The 16,377-nt window shown below is 35.0% G+C and overlaps 1 protein-coding gene across 3 annotated transcripts in view; it reads right to left on the bottom strand.

Annotated features, from left to right (window-relative positions):
* Positions 1-16,377, bottom strand: part of GRM7 (glutamate metabotropic receptor 7) — a 1,027,380-nt gene that overhangs the window by 703,541 nt on the left and 307,462 nt on the right. For 2 of the 3 annotated variants that reach the window (XM_031954369.1, XM_031954361.1), the window contains exon 2: positions 4,172-4,388. In XM_031954369.1, the coding sequence (XP_031810229.1) occupies positions 4,172-4,388 (217 nt within the window). Of the gene's footprint in view, positions 1-4,171; positions 4,389-4,665; positions 4,768-16,377 lie in introns of those variants that run through there. The other variant, XM_031954377.1, reaches the window with a different exon arrangement.

Here is a 16,377-nt window from a genome sequence, read left to right as displayed (position 1 = left end):
AGATCAGTGCCTGACATGTAGCAGCTTAATAAATGTGTGATTAATTGAATTAAGTTCCTTTAAAACAGTATTATTAAAGAATATGTGGAAGGAAACTTAAAAGCCACATGGCAAAAAGGATAGAGAGTTGATTTTGAAGCCTTGGTTCAAATGTCACCTTTAAGACACATTAGCTATGTGATCTCTTACTGAACCATGCAGCTTACTCACTATATATTGCAGAGAAGGTGCTGTCTTGCACTATTAGAAGAAATATCCTTAAGCAGGAGTTCCCCAAATTAATGAAATTACTAGTCCAATTGCTATCCCTATAAGCACGGGACTGAAATATTATAATTTTCTTATCTGAGAAACAGAGATATATTCATGATTCCAACTTATTTTGGAAAAGTGTCAGCATTTTAAGAATTCAACAGAAGCCAAGATTCTGACCATTACTATTCTTCTACTATTTAGCAATTATTATAGAATCCTAAGAGCCTATGAAAATTATCTGAATAATCTTTGTGTTAATAAGCAATGTAGCCATATTACATCCATAAGTAATGAAGGTTTTTTTGACCACCATATTGTATTATAAACATTTAGTTTATCCTTCTCCTAGGGGAAAGCCTTTATACATATTTTTCACCTGGGGCATTATGATTAATTTAAATTTTAAATTAGAGTAGATTTGGGTATTTTGTCATTCCCTGTGACATTAGGTACTAAATTGTTTTTGCTAATTCAGACATATGCATTCGTTCAAACCAACAGAGCTATTTATGCAAATATGACTGTCTGGATGAAATAGTATCAGCCTGAAACAATTCCAGAGCCTTCTCTGAAAATTCTTTAAAAAAAGGTCTCCTCACTTCTTTAATTCTTCCAGAGTTTCTAAGCAACAATGATAGATATTGAGTTTCTCTTTGTCAGTTTGGAAAGGCTGTGAATAGACTTCTGCTTGCCCAAAAGAATTACATGGCAGCTTGGGAAGATAGTTTCCTCTGACATCACTGAGTCTTATTTCCTTTTCTGGGACATGATAGATGAGTCCTTGCTGATGGGTTATGACCTTGCTGATGCAGAGAATCTTTAAAAATCCATGCTGTTACTTGAGGCCATGCTGGTAGGAATCTTTGGGTTCTTTTAGAGCACACAGGTATGATTATATGACCTGGGTATTTTTTTCTTTAATTCAGATTTTAAGAACATGGAGAAGCTACAGCCAGCAATAACAGAAGCATGTCTCAGGATCCACTGTTAGTACAGCCAATTGGGCCATAAAGAACAACCTTATTTGGCCCAGTGGAAGCAAACCCTGATTAACAGATGTGACTACATTAGATATCTCACATGCTTCAATGTCTTTGAGCTAATAGTTGGACTCCAGTGTTGGCAGAGAGAGTCAGGATGACTTACATGGCTCTCGAAGTTCAAAACATCCATGTTGCTACAGACAGTGAATATTGATATGAGCAATTATACCAATTCTGATCTGCCAGTTGGGACTTATGTCCTTCTCTTAAATACCTTGGTTAATGTGATACCAGACCCAGTAGGTTTTTGCTATCTTGATTTTGTCACTGTTGATATAACATTGTTGTTGTTCAGTCACTTCTGACTCAATGTGATCCTACGGACATGGTCTGTGGCGTTTTCTGGTAAAGAAATTAGAGTGCTTTGCCATTTCCTTCTCTGATTTGTCTTCATTTTGCAGATGAGGAACAGAGGCAAATAGTGATTAAGGGACTTATCCAGGATCATATAGCCAGCAAGTGTCTGAGGTCACATTTGAACTCAGATCTTTCCTTCTACTCTCACTGCTCTATCCACTGTACTATCTATCCCTTCCCCTTTCACCGATGGAACATACAAATATATATTATCATAAATATTCAATATACTATATATAAATCCTAAGTAATGAACTTTAGGAATAGGGTGGAACTTGGACTTTTAATTTCATTGACATGGGAAATGCCTGTGTTGGGAAATTCCCTCATACAATGCAATTAAGTCATTTCTCTGTCACTTAGAGTTACAGAGGGTGGCCTAGAACACTAAACGGTGAAAATGTATTATATAGGATCAAAGAACCAGTTAAAATCCACATCTTCCTGATTTCAGGTTGGCTTTTTAACTGCAATGGAACACTTTTTCTTATCATAATAGTTACAAAATTAAGATAATATAAAATACTAATTGTTGGCTTTTATAAAGAATAATAAGCTTTACAATAAAACAAAATGCTTTATAATTTTCTAGCTCTCTAGAGTTAAACCGAATACTTATAGCTGTAAATATCATTATTCAAATTAATCAAATCACAGAATTTGGGGGAACTTCAGGGATCCATCACTGAATTTATTTATAAATAGGAAATCTCTCTAAAGTATACCTAACAAGTGATCATCCAACCTTTACTTGAAAACTTACCATCTTGGGGAGATGAGTAATTTTGGGGACAATCTACTTCATTTTTAGCAGCTCTGAAGATTTGGTAGGTTTCTTTACATGTGCCTCCAAGCAACTTCCATCCAATCCTTTTAGTTTTTCCCTAGAGCCAAATCTCACCTGTCTTCTTTGTGAAAATTCCTAAAAATACTTTAAATAACTATCAGTGTCTGCACTAGCCTTTTTCTCCAAATAAATGTTTCATTTTTTCCCTCTAAACTTATATACCTTGATCTTTTTACTATATGGGTTGTCTTCACATGGAAATACTGTAATTTGTCAATATCTTTCCTAAACAATGAACCACAAACTAAGATCGATGTTCAGAAATTGTATGGCCAGGGAATATTAACAGTGGGACAAACATTTCCCACATTTGGGATGTTATTGTTTTTAACACCTTTTTCACATGAACTGTTGTTTAGCCAAGCCTCTGGCCCATTGTGCTGTCAATATTTTAAACCATTTTTCATTTGCTGATATTTCATTTAATTTTATTATAATTGATTCATTCTAGACTGCTGTAGACCATTAATAGCCAACTTGGATATATAATATTTCAGATGATCTGTCTAGGATAATGGAATCTCAGAGAAGATAGTGGGGAGCTTGAAGAAGAATTTCCATGAAATCCCTAATAAGTGATAATACAACAGTTATTTAAAGATCTCCAGTGAGAGAGAACAAATTACTTCCTGAGGCAGGCCATTTTACTTTGGAATTGTTCTAATTGGTAGAATTTTTCCCTTATATTTAGCCAAAATCTATATGTTATTTTTAGTCATCTGGCTGACTAGGCAAAGTATGACAGACCTATATTTCCTTAATCTTTAATGATCTGGGCATTATACTATTCATCGTAAGTGAAAAGCATGCTAGCTTTTATAATTGCCTCCTCTTCCTCTAACTGACTCATATAGAATTTGAGTTCTTTAAAACCATTATAGTATTTTTTAAATCTCTGCTAATGTTTAGCCACAACTCTCCAATTTGTACTTGCAAAGTTTATTTTCTATACTGGTGTAGGTTTTATATTTCTTTTTTTTTTCACTCATTAAATTTGGATCATCATTATATTCTGTAAGGATACGTGTGTATGTATGTATAGACATGCACACATTTTGCATTCTAACTCTATCATCCAGCATAATAGATAACCTTCCCTTCTTTTACCATTTAGAGTAGGGAAATATTTAGAAGGAATCAAAAAAAAAAAAAAAAAGAAATAAAAGCTAGAGGCTTCCAGTAAAAATAACAGGAAAGGAAAGAAGAACATTACTTACTTTTCCAACCCCCTAAATGATCTTTTTTCAAAGCTTTATCACCACTGTGTTGTTTCTTATGATCCTGTTTGCCTTCATTTGAGTGAGGGGCCATTTGGCTGTTCATTAGTGAGTGCAACTATTTGCAAATGGGCAGGTTTCTACCTGGGGTGTAATATTCATACATGTTTTATGAGATTTAAGCAGTAGTCATATCAGTTCTAGTAAAATGTTTCCTTTGTTTTCTACTAGCACTCTTTCAGTTTAAATTTTGCACCCTTAAATTTTTTATTTCTGAAAGCCAACCAAGTGTTATAAATGATCATGTCCCAAATTCACTGTAGAAGAAGTGTGAAGGCAAAAAAAAAAAAAAAAAAAAAGTTGGAGTGATGGTAGGATAATGTAAACTGAATAAAACATAAGAACGAGGATATTTATAGGATGTTAGTCTTATACTTCAGTATTTTTCCTACCTGCCTCTTTGGAAATCTGGGTGAAGGATTCGACACCTTTTTCTCCATAACTTCCTTCTGATGCAAGAGTAGAGACATAATTCCATCCCAAAGCTTTCACAATATCGACCATGGCCTGGGCCTGAAAGGAGTCTGGCGGGACCACTCGAGAGAAAAAATCGTATCTCCTGTCATCACTTAATTCAGGTGCAGTTGAGGCATAACTAATCTGGGGGATCTGGAGAGGATAGAAAATAAAACCAAAATTGATCAGGCTATAATACATACAACACTCCTAGAAGTTTAGCTTAAACACAAGGTTTATGCCAGTGAAAGATAAATGTGATATAAAACATTATTTTTTGACAATCTAAAATGAACTACATTTTAGTTTAAGAGAATCACAACATATCACTGTTGTAAGAGATCTTGGTGGTCATTCAGTTCTCTCTAGAAAAAAAAATTGAAAAAATTCTTCCTCTGCTTAAGATCTCCAGTAATAAGGAATATATTACCTCTAATTGTACTTTTCGATTGGTCTCATGGTTAGGAAGTTTGTTTTTTGTGTTTTTTCTGACTTTAGGTTGACTTTCCTGGCTTTCATGTGTTGTTCCCAATTCTGCCCTTTAGAGAAAACAGAATAAGCTTTATTTCTTTTTTTACATATTAGTCCTTCAAAAACTTGAAATAAACACTAAAGCCAGCATCCAAGTCTCTAAACCAGGCTAAATATCACCACTGTTTTTGTTTTTGTGCTTTTTTCCTTAATAGAACTTTATATAATTTTCTAGTTCCTCACCTGAAAGAAATTCTAAGTTGTAATTTTGATCTCTGGATCAAATTCAGTTGACCTGCAAATCTGCAGTGCTATATGGTCATAAATTATCTCCTGTATACATAATAGAAATAGATTCAGAGACTCCAATAAGGAAATCAGGGCTCAGACAGCTTTGTTCAAAGTTGAAGAGGTAGAAGAACTGGGGAGCCATGTGACTTCAATGGGATAGAAGTTGGGGAAAGAAAGAAAAGAAAAAGAAAGAGAGAAAGAGAGATAGACAGGGAGGGATGGAGCGAAAGAGAAAGGAAGAAAGGAAATGAAAAAGGGAGGAAGGGAGAAAGGAAGAGAGGAAAGAAGGAAAGAAATAAGGAAGGGACTAAGGTAGCAAGGAAGGAAGGGAAAAAAAAACAATAAAGGAAGGGAAGGAGGAAGAAAGGGGGGAAGACACCAAAAGAAAAATGGTTTCTACTTACATAACACATATTCTACTGAAAGAAATAAAGTGTATGTGTGTGTATGTGTGTGTGTGTGTGTGTGTGTGTGTGTGTGTGTAAAATATAGGACTGATCAATGAGGGGTTAGTACTAGAAAGATGCGAAAAGAATCCACATAGATGTATGATGAGCCTGGTTCTGGAACAACATGATAACATATAGGTATTATATGAATGATGTACCTGCCTACTTACTGCATTGGTGAAGAAAAGCCTTTTGTATGGCTGCTCAGCTAGAACTAAGAATCCATACAAAAATCATTTAGTAAAACCAGATCAATCTCTTTCCTAGTCGTGATCAAGGCAAGAACAAGGGTTGTAAACTTCTCCAGGTGGGAAAAGAGAGGTGGTGCCAGTGACCTATTCCTCCCATTTGGGCTAATATTTGGTCAAGAGCACAGCATGACCGTTTCTCTGTCTGTAATTGCATCTATTCTTTTCTATTCTTAGGTAATGGAGTATTGGAGATAAAATGGACTAAGCTTATATGTTTCCTCATAAGCTTTGGAAAATTGAAAAAGTCACTGGCCAGAGAAGCCCGGGAACATGAGTCCAAATCAGAGTATTGATTTCAAGAAGGCAATTCTAGTGAGAACTACAACTTGAAGAAGGACATGTTAGACTCAGATCAGCAGTGAAATGACCTTTAGACAGTATCCTATAAGCAAGGGAAAACTTTATATTTCAAATATGTTCTATTTAAAAGAAAAATTGGTAAGCGAGTGCTTTGTAGTTACCCCTTTAAGTTTGGATTCATTCTCCCCAAGGACCAAGGTTATAAATAAAAGAAGGCATGTATGTTTGTGTTGGAGGAAAACACTTTGTAACTCCTGTTCACTTTATAAAGGTTAACTGATGTTAATTGATTAAATTAAAAGTGGGCTGCTGATTAACAGTATTAAAGAGATATTCACTGAAAATGATAAATATATTGAGACAAACAACAGGAACTTTAGCAGATAGATTTATAAAGACATTTTAATTCATCAAGCATACCCTCAGAAAATTTAAAGGATGATGAAATTATCTAGTTACAGTCTTGGGGCCCAACCTACCAAAGTCAGAGTAAATTGGGATAGTAAGTCCTGTATCTCATTATAGATTACCTAAATGTTAGTACACATAAAATATATAACAAGCAAATAAATAATTTTTGAAGGTGGACCAATGATGGGGAGGAATGAAGGATGAGGAAAAAATTCATGTGTTTATTAGTTCTTAAGGTGAGCTTTTTTTTTTGAGGAGGATGCAATAGTGGTTTAAGTGACTTGCCCAGGGTGATACAGTTATTGCGTGTCAGGTGGCGAAGAATAGACTTTCTGACTCCAGGGCTGGTGCTCTATCCACTGTACCACCTAGATGCCCATTGAATTGGACTTTGAAAGAATCTGGTGATTCTAAGAGGCAGAGCAGAAAATAAAATACATTCCAAGAATTGGAGATAGCTTTGAATCCGAAGTTTGAATATGAGCTCTAACACTAGCTTTCTTACTATAGGAAACCTACTAAAGCTCTGAACCCTGATAATTTGCTCAATGGTTCACACAGTTGTAAGAAGAAAACAAGACAATGCATGTAAAATGATGTCTGGCCTGAAGTCCAAAAACATTCTTTAAGAAGCATGCTAAATCTCACTGATTGTGAGGTGGGAGGAATGGGGCAAAGAATAAATGGAAGCAGCCACAAAGTCCAGGATACCAACAAGACTACAGAGATATGTTCTAAGACACCTTGGGAATATAGTTGAAAAGTTAATGTTCCTAACTGGCCACTTATTTAGTTTTCACTTTTATCTACTTTATTTCTCAAGATTCTGAGATGGGAGGACCCTTGTAACCCATTAAACTTGCTTTTTTGGAACCTGTTACTTCCCCTCACTATAGGGATATGTCCAAAGACTCCACAATTCTAGAATAATTGGGACAGGGAGCATGGGATCCCTGGGGGATTTCCCAGTGTACTACATTTCCCAGAAAGCATGGACCCCTAACATAATAATGTCTCACATTACTATATTTGAGGGGGGAAGTCCTACAGCAAATGATGTTTACAAAAACTGTCAATCTTATAGGGGCAATCAGAAGACAGAAATGGTGGCTAACTGGAAATAAAAGACATCATAACTTGACACAGAAATACAATAGTGGAATCTCAAAAGTATGTATCTACAAAAAAGATATTGATGAACTAGTTTCATATTTGAAGAGTAAAATGTCCTAGTTATATGGTAATTCTGAGTAGTTTTGATGAGAAGGAAAGAAAGAAATATTTATTAAGCACTTCTATGTGCTAGTCACTGCACTAAGCACTTTACAAATATACCATTTGCACAGGGTTACTATAACCCTGTGAAATAGGTGTTATAATTACTCCCCTCCCATTTAAAAATTGAGAAAATTGAGGCATATGTAGGTTATATTATGTGACTTGCATAGGGTTACATCCCTAATAAGTATCTGAGGCCAGATTTGAAACCAGGTTTTCCTGACTCCATACCCAGTAATCTAGCCACTGTACCACCTAAGTCATGGAGAGAGAGAAATGTGCTATATCTCTTTTCTCCTAAAATGATGGGAAATGACTTTCCTTTTAAAATAAGCTGAGAGGCTTCAAAAGCAACTTTAACAACTAAGCTAAAGGGAAAAGAAGAAGGAACAAAAGCATATCAAGAAATGAGTTTAGCGAATACCTAATTCTTATCCTAGCAATTAAAATTTTAAACAAAGATTGTCTGGGCAATGCAACTAGATTTTCCCCTGAATCTTGTTTAGATGAAGAGGGTGTGAAAAGAACCTTATCATCATAGAGCAAGTTTCCAGACTTGTAGCCCTTGAAGAAAAACCATAGTCATCATTGCCAGAGAGCATCTTTCTTGACCCTGCCCCCTGCATATGACGCTCTGTTGTGCTACAGTTTTCTGCTGGTATCCTGGTTCCTATCTACCTGCTTGAAGGTGCTATTCTATCTGTAACAAAAGATAGACTCTATGGGCTTAGACAAGGATAATATTGATCCTGAAGTCCTTTCCTATGCCTCTGGGATTCTTAAAATCCTCTCTGCCCTGTTCAGTTGGTCTGAAGCATATTCACTGGGTTGGTAAGGCTGACCCTAATCTGCAAGGGGCTTCAACTTTCTTACCTATACACTATAACTTACCACACAGACTTAGCCTCAAAAAATAGCTCTATGGGCTTCTTTCAAAGGTCTCTTTCCTGGAGCTCTTCTATTTTATATTGCTTCTACAACCAGAAGCAGACTTTCTGGCTCTACCTATTTGAATGCCCACTATGTTAACATTTCCTGTCAGAGGCAAACTTCCAAGAGACAGTTCTTTGGCAGAATATAAATGCCTGATGGATTTTGGACTTAATGATTGATGAAATGTGTACTGGTTCAGGTTATTAATTCTGTCCACTTCCTCAGTTTCTTTAAACTCTAAAATGATCCTACCTTAACCCCAATAATAAATGGTCTTCAATTCTCCCTAACGTTACATAGTATATGTTCATTAACAAGGATGGACACAATTTCTACCAAAAACAGAGGAGTGCTTTCAATGTATAATTGATAACAAATTCTTTATCCCTTCACACACACAAAACACATGGACCATCACCATTATCATCACCATCACTGTCACACAGGCATATAGATGTTTGACTGATTCACTAAATTATAACAGGGGTTATGATAATGAAACATCCATGGAAGAAGAAAATATGAGAGAACAAGAAAGGGAAAGAAGCAATAATTATATTACTCTGATGAGTTCTCTTTAGGTAATGCCCAGCTCTACAAAAGTAATTATCCTAGCCAAGCACTAGCAGCAGGAAAACTTTAAATACTAAGGTCATGATTCTGGATATTTGTTAGGAAAGCCATTCACTACTGTATCTAGTTTAATTCTTGGGACACCATCAGGGCATATAACCCTAGAAATTCCTCTAATGAAATATGAGGTAGTGTAAAAATTACTAAGGATTCAAATTCCAGCCTCTGCCAGTACTGTCTTATGAGTCTTTAGCTAATAATAGCTACTATTTATATGGTGCTTTAAGGTTTGAGAAAAGTTGGATATATGCTATCTTATTTGGGCCTTACAACCTTGTTGTATAGGTGCTATTTAATATTACCAAGGAGGAAAATAATGTTAAGAGTAATTAAATGTTTTGACCAAGGTCATACAACTTCCAAATCTAAATCCAGAGCTCTTACCAATTGTGCCTCCTAGATACCTCTATATCTCTGAGCCTCAGTTTACCTCTATAGCTCTGAGCCTCAGTTTACCTCTCTGTAAAATAGAAAAAATGATACTATCTTCCTCTTAGAAGTGGATATAAAATGACATAACATATGTAAGTATTTTGTAAACCTTAAGTACTGTATAAATGCTATTTATTATTATTATAAATTGGTATGATCCACTCACTTAAATCTAGATTGAAGGAATATTTCCTTGTTCCTGTAATCCAGGAATATTAGGAACCCCATTCATCTGTTTTTCTTCAGGAAACTTCAGGTCTTTCCCAACATGACTTTTATGGAAATGTTTTGCATAATTTCACATGTGCCTTCTAAATGGAGGTGGAAGATGAGGAGTGGGGAAGAAGAAAGGGAGAGAATCTGGAACTCAATGTTTTAAAAATGAATGTAAAAATGTTTTACATATAACTGAAGAAAAATGAAATATTAAATAATTGAGAAAAAAGAAAGCAAGAAACTGAAGGGAATTTGGCTCAAGTTGGTCTGAGCTGATCAGATCATAAAGAACATTTGTACTAAACCTTAGCACTAGCATGTACAATTGCTTGCTAGAAAGCATAACTTTGAGAGATAGCTTGTATTTTTTCTTCATGCAATGTATCAGAGGAAGAAACTATTAGTTTGACAGAAAGGGTCTGTCCCTAACAAAACTGTCCCCTAAAGCCTTAGGCACATACAATTCTAAGTAAGGATCATGGGATTATTGATCATTAATGATGATTAACTAATTGGTTAATAATGACTCAGAGGTCATTTACTCCACTACCTCAATTTACAGAGGAGAAAACAGACCTAAAGTGATAAAATGATCTTTCAAAGTTCATTAAAATAATAAGAGGTAGAATTTAGAACTAACTGGTCAAAAATAATAGTCTTAAAGAAGGAAAGGTCAAATGCTTCTGGAATGAGAGCTCTTTCTTTTCCAAATACTTATGTCCACATCTCTCCCTAACAAATTCATATGCCATAGAAAAATCATCTCCACTTATGCCACTGTCAAAGTCTATCGATCTTTAATTCTATGGAGAATGCTAACAGAGATGGAGCAAAGGTTAATATGCACTTCATATACTTGCTTCTTATGTGATGCCATCAGTCCATTGGTTTAACATTTTAAATAGAGCACCTCCCAATTGAATAAAAACTTATAGGTTAAAAAAAGCCACACAACTTCCCACCAAAGAAATAAAAAGAAGAGAAGCCAAACATAGAAATACATTTCCGTCAATTTCAACTTGCGGAAATTTAAAAGCTTTGTGCTACTGCACAGATGCCTACGTTGCCAAAATCACTTTCTACCTGTAAACGAGCATTAATAAAGATACATTCAGCCCTCTAAAGGAACAGCAATTCCACTGTGAATTTGCATTTATGTTGCTATAGTAAAACATCAGAATTGTAAAATACCCCAATGCAAATACATTTTCTAAACTGTACCCACAATTTCAGGAATGAAAATCCCTATGAAATAGGTTTCTTTCTTCATAGTCATATAGCTTCTCTGGCAATGATTAGCACCCATAGTCTATCCCCTTTCATTATAGATGTTTATAGATTTCCTATTTGAGACTCAAATACACCTCCAGAGTTATATAAACTTGCCATGACCTTGTCACCCTTATCTCTATACCCAGAATACTGCAAAGCTATAACTACAAATTAGAGATTACATAGAAACTCATGCATGCAAAAGAAGATGTACACACAGAAAGATATCTTTGCAATAAGGAGGAGAGGACTGAAAGAATATGGACAGCATGTAAACCAATATTTTCCTATGCTCATTTAAATATTTGCAATTCAACTTGAGCCAACCAGGCTCTTCTATTGTATGCTGTTTGTTACAGCTAGGTAGAAGCTAAAATCCACAACTGACAAAAGAGCAAGTAATTTTCAATGACAATTAGCATTAGATCTTTTAATCAGCAGCATGGATATTTAAATATAATTTTCATTAAGGACAAACTGCTTTTGCTTCAGTGTTTGACCTGAGGTCTAGACCTCAAGAGGTTATCTGATCCAGTCCACTGCCTTTAGGCAGGTCAGAACCTAAAAGAAGATGGATGATTGCGATCCTATTTTGAAAATCTCTAGGGATAAAAATTCCACAGCCTCTTTTGGTATCTAACAAAATTCTTTATTGCTGCTATTCAAGTCCATTTCCTCTTGTCAGTCTGCCATGGAGATGGAAAATTTGTCTGGTGATAAAGAACAACTTGTAATAACATTTTAGATACATCAAGACAGGTATTAAGTGCCCCTGTGAGCCTTCTCTTCTTCAGGATAAACAACCTAAATACATTTAACTCTTTCTCATAGGAACAGCTTACCCCTTCCTCAATTCTGTTGTTATTTCCTGTATCCTCTTTCTTTTTACTACATCCTTTTTATAAAGGGGAAAAAATGGGATATTTTCTCAAAAATATTGTTTGGTCAATGGTGAATATGGAGAATTACTTCCTGGCTCTTAATAGAAAATAAGGAAGAGTCTAAAAGGTATCTCTTCCCATACACATTTGGCAATACTTTATGGTATAATTTTGAATTGCTTTAAACCGATAGTGAATAATGTTTTTGCCATTAACTAGCTATCCTTTAGTGAGAATGAATTATACTCGTACAAAAATGTTTATGGTTGTAGATTTCTGATTGTTATTCATTCATTCAAAAAATGTTTATTAAACATCTAGTATGTGTGATATAATGTGCTAAATTTTGGAGATGCAAAGGTAAATACATCCTGAGTTCTATCCTCATGAATTTTAGAATCCTTTAAGAGCATGTGACATACCAGATGATGAGCACATAAGGGAGGCCTAGACAAAGAGCTCTATAAAAATCTGAGGAGGAAAGGGGAAAAAGTCTGTGGGTATATATGTATTTATGTGTATATATACATATACATATGTGTAAGAAAAATATACAAATTGTGTATATAGGCATGTGTATACATAAGGATATGTATACACACATATATGTATGAGAGGCTATGTGCAAGAAGCCACAATATCAAAGAAATGTTACTTAAACTGAACCTCAAAAATAATGCTTTAAAAAATGTATAGATGGGGGCAGCTAGGTGGTGCAATGGATAGAGCACCAGCCCTGAATTAAGGAGGACCTGGTCAAATCTGGTCTCAGACACTTAATACTCCCTAGTTCTGGACAAGACACTTAACTCCAATTATCTCAGGAAAGGAAAAAAATGTATAGATGTGGAATAATGATGTGTATAACAGATTTAGAACTTTATATGTCTTTAAAGATCATCCCAGTCTTATACCCTTATCTTACACATAAAGCACTCAGACATATAGACCTTCACAGGTAAAAAGTCCCAGGCTAAAAAGGGATCTCAATTCACACTATCTCCCATTTTGCAGATGAAAAAAATTAGGGCCAAAGAGGTTAAATCTAAGATCACATACACAGTAAGCATTTGAGATGAGATCTGAACTTAGATATTCTGTTTATAAATCCAACACCACCATACTGTCTCATTCTAGGTATGGAAGAAGGAATGTGGAAAAACACAGAAGCGAAAGATAGAATGGTATGTTTGGTGTTTAACTGGTTGTTGAATAAATACTAAGGACATGAAGAGGAACAATAGAGGAAAAGGGTTTAAAATGGTTTCCTGGAATTCATGTGGAGGCCTTAAATGTTAGGCTTCTTGGTTTTACAAATTGCAAAACAAAACAAAAACATTAAAGGTGAACATCTTAGGGGAATTCCTTCATTTTACAGGCAAATTAATATCAGAGAAGATTTTGAGCTGGGGACTGATATGACTAGGGACACCAATTAGGAAAATATTACAATAGACCATATTAAGAGAGATAATGATGGCTTAATCTAAGGAAGTCACAACAGAGAAATAAACATACTTAAGTATTTCAGTGACCTGTGATATCATTAGTAATGCAGGCCTTTCTACCATTGCACAAAATCAAAACAGATACTAGAAGACAAATAAAAATTAATATATGAGGAGTTAATATGAAGAATAGAACATGCTGTGAGAATACAAGGTCTCTGATAGTCTGGGAGCATCAAATATACCTTTCCTACCCTTTAGCAAATGTGATATATATCTGAGTGTATCTTCTAGTCATATCTGAAATGGGTTTTTTGCCACCTGCTCCTTTACTAAGTGCCAAAAGTCTACTTCTGTGGAGAAAAGCTGAGGGCTTTCCTACTTAAGACGTTTTTAAAGGCAGCTTTATCTAGGATATTTTAAAGCTGCTTCTGTCTCTCTCTTTTTACTTTTCCTTTCATAGAATCACAAGGCTTTGAAAGTTATTCAGCGTCTCATGTTTCACTCTGCATTCTATCACCCTCAATTCCAGAACCATCTCTCTGTTAGTGCTACAGTTTCTCCCCAAGATTCACAGTGAATGTTTATTTTAGATATTTTTGTTTCAAATTGTGTAATATTCCCAATGGACAGTTGCCTTTCTTTCCCAATCTCTTCTTGCAGCCAATATATCTAATGAATAAAGGCAGCAATCCTTTTCAGTAATCTGGAGTTAATATGACCCTTTATGAACTCCTTTGATGCTGTCACCTAGCTTCTGTTTGTTGTACAATATTGATGTCACTCAGTTGTCTGTATGACTCTTGAAAGGTCATTAAAATTCTCTATGCTCTAGGCAACTAAGATTTTGTTACATAGAAGGTGCTGATCTAGTTTTAAAGAGGGAATTTCCTCTTCTGAGAGTTCCCTAGATCAATGAAATCACAAATATAGTCCCTAGCTTTCCATTATAACAAAAAAAGAATGGAAGATATCATAGAAATGGAATATTACTAGTGTTATTATAGACCACTGAGACAGAACTTATGTTAAAGAACATCTCATCTGTACTTTCCTCCATTTAATATATGAGGAAAAAGAGAACAAAAATTATTTGCTCATGTTGGCATGAATAGTATGGCTGAGTTTTGTGAATTCATATCTCCATCTCCATCCTCCATCTTCAACTAACCCACAAATCTGCCTCCTAAAAAGCAAAAGCTTCTAGTCCACCCATAAACACAAAGTCATTGAAAACTATTCAGTTGTTTGGTGATAAAGGAAAAATCCAAATAAGCAAAGAATCAGGAAAAAATGGACCAAATAGACCATATTGCTCCATCCTCCTCTGACCCAAGATTTCTTTTACTTGAGTTTGATTAAGGTCTCCTCTGGCTCTTAAAACTTTATAAATGTATTCTTGAAGTTCAATTCAAATTAAAAATGTATTCACAGTTTGCCAGCCACAGCCTGAATAAATTTCATCTCCTTTCATAATTTAAAAGAATTGTGAAATGTATATTCTTCAAATTGTCTGTGAAACAGAATTCTCCATCTATCAGAAGGCTCTTTATCTCACCACTTGATACTGCAGAGACAACTACATCCAACAAACTAGCCCCTAGTGTAGCTCCCTTGTCTTCCAATTGAGTATTAAAATATCTCTTCACATTTCTTAAGGCAGATAAGTTCAGATGCACTGACCAATCCAAAGATATCAGACCTGAGTAGCCAGAACTGCTTGGAATATAATGTCAAAATAAATTTTAAAAAAGACACACACACACAGACACACACATGCACAGTTTTACTTATTTCGTGGCTAAACCAAACTGTATTCCTAAGATTTAAAGTACCATATTCTATATCTGCTAAGTATGCTATATTTCAGTCCAGTCAATCGTTGATGACAATCTGTTATTTGATAAAATTATGTGAATCTATTTAAGGTTTAAGTGACTTGCCCAGTTTCATATGGTAATCGTGCATTGAAAGTGAGACTTGAATTCAGGTGTGTATACACACACACACACACACACATACACACACACACACACACACACATATATATATATATATATGTATATATATATATATATAGGCGTATTAAATGTAGAAATGCTCTCATGCTTCTGATTTGTCATAAAAAATTCATACACAAGTCGACTTTCCTGAAGTAATCCAAATTTATTTTGTTTCGATGTACCCTTTAAGTTAACTATGTAAATTTCAAGATACTAAATATCTATCTGCCCCTACATAACAGAAATCAAGATGGGAAGAAATATATATATATATATATGAAATTCAAATCACCTCTAAATCTTTAAGGGACATAGAGGTAATGTCCAGTCCCATCCTCTCATTTTACAGACTAACTAACTTGCCCTAAGACCCACCAGTAATGGGAGGTAGACATATCTGTTAGTGATAAATTAACAGCACTAAGAAACAGGGGGGAAAGCATTTTTAAAGTAGTACTTTAAAAGTAGACTGAAAAACTCATTAAACCTGATTATAAATTTGAGTCCAATAGAAAAGGGGTAAAGCATCATGTTTTCCTAATCAGAGTCAATAATATATTTAATGCTGTTTGTTCTACTTGTGAATAAATTCACAAAGTCTGCTAAACAAACTCACCATTTAAATATTTGATTAAATTGATTCCTCTCTTCCCTTCATTCAAGTCTCTCACTATGCAGTCACATAGCATCAGGCAAAGAATTCATTGAACAGATGGATTTGGCAACATGCCCCACTGAAGATCAACTGTTTTTCAACATCTGTCAACCTAGTAAAAGGGGAGCAACTTCCAGATGTGGAGTAGATTATGTTATTATACAGCAATCTCCTCAAATTCAAAGCACCAGCACAACCCAATCATATGCTATTACAAT

This window comes from Sarcophilus harrisii, chromosome 1 (assembly GCF_902635505.1).
Source record: "Sarcophilus harrisii chromosome 1, mSarHar1.11, whole genome shotgun sequence".
Lineage (NCBI taxonomy): Eukaryota > Metazoa > Chordata > Mammalia > Dasyuromorphia > Dasyuridae > Sarcophilus > Sarcophilus harrisii.
Note: the sequence above shows the minus strand (reverse complement) of the source record. Positions and strands in the feature narration are given on the sequence as shown.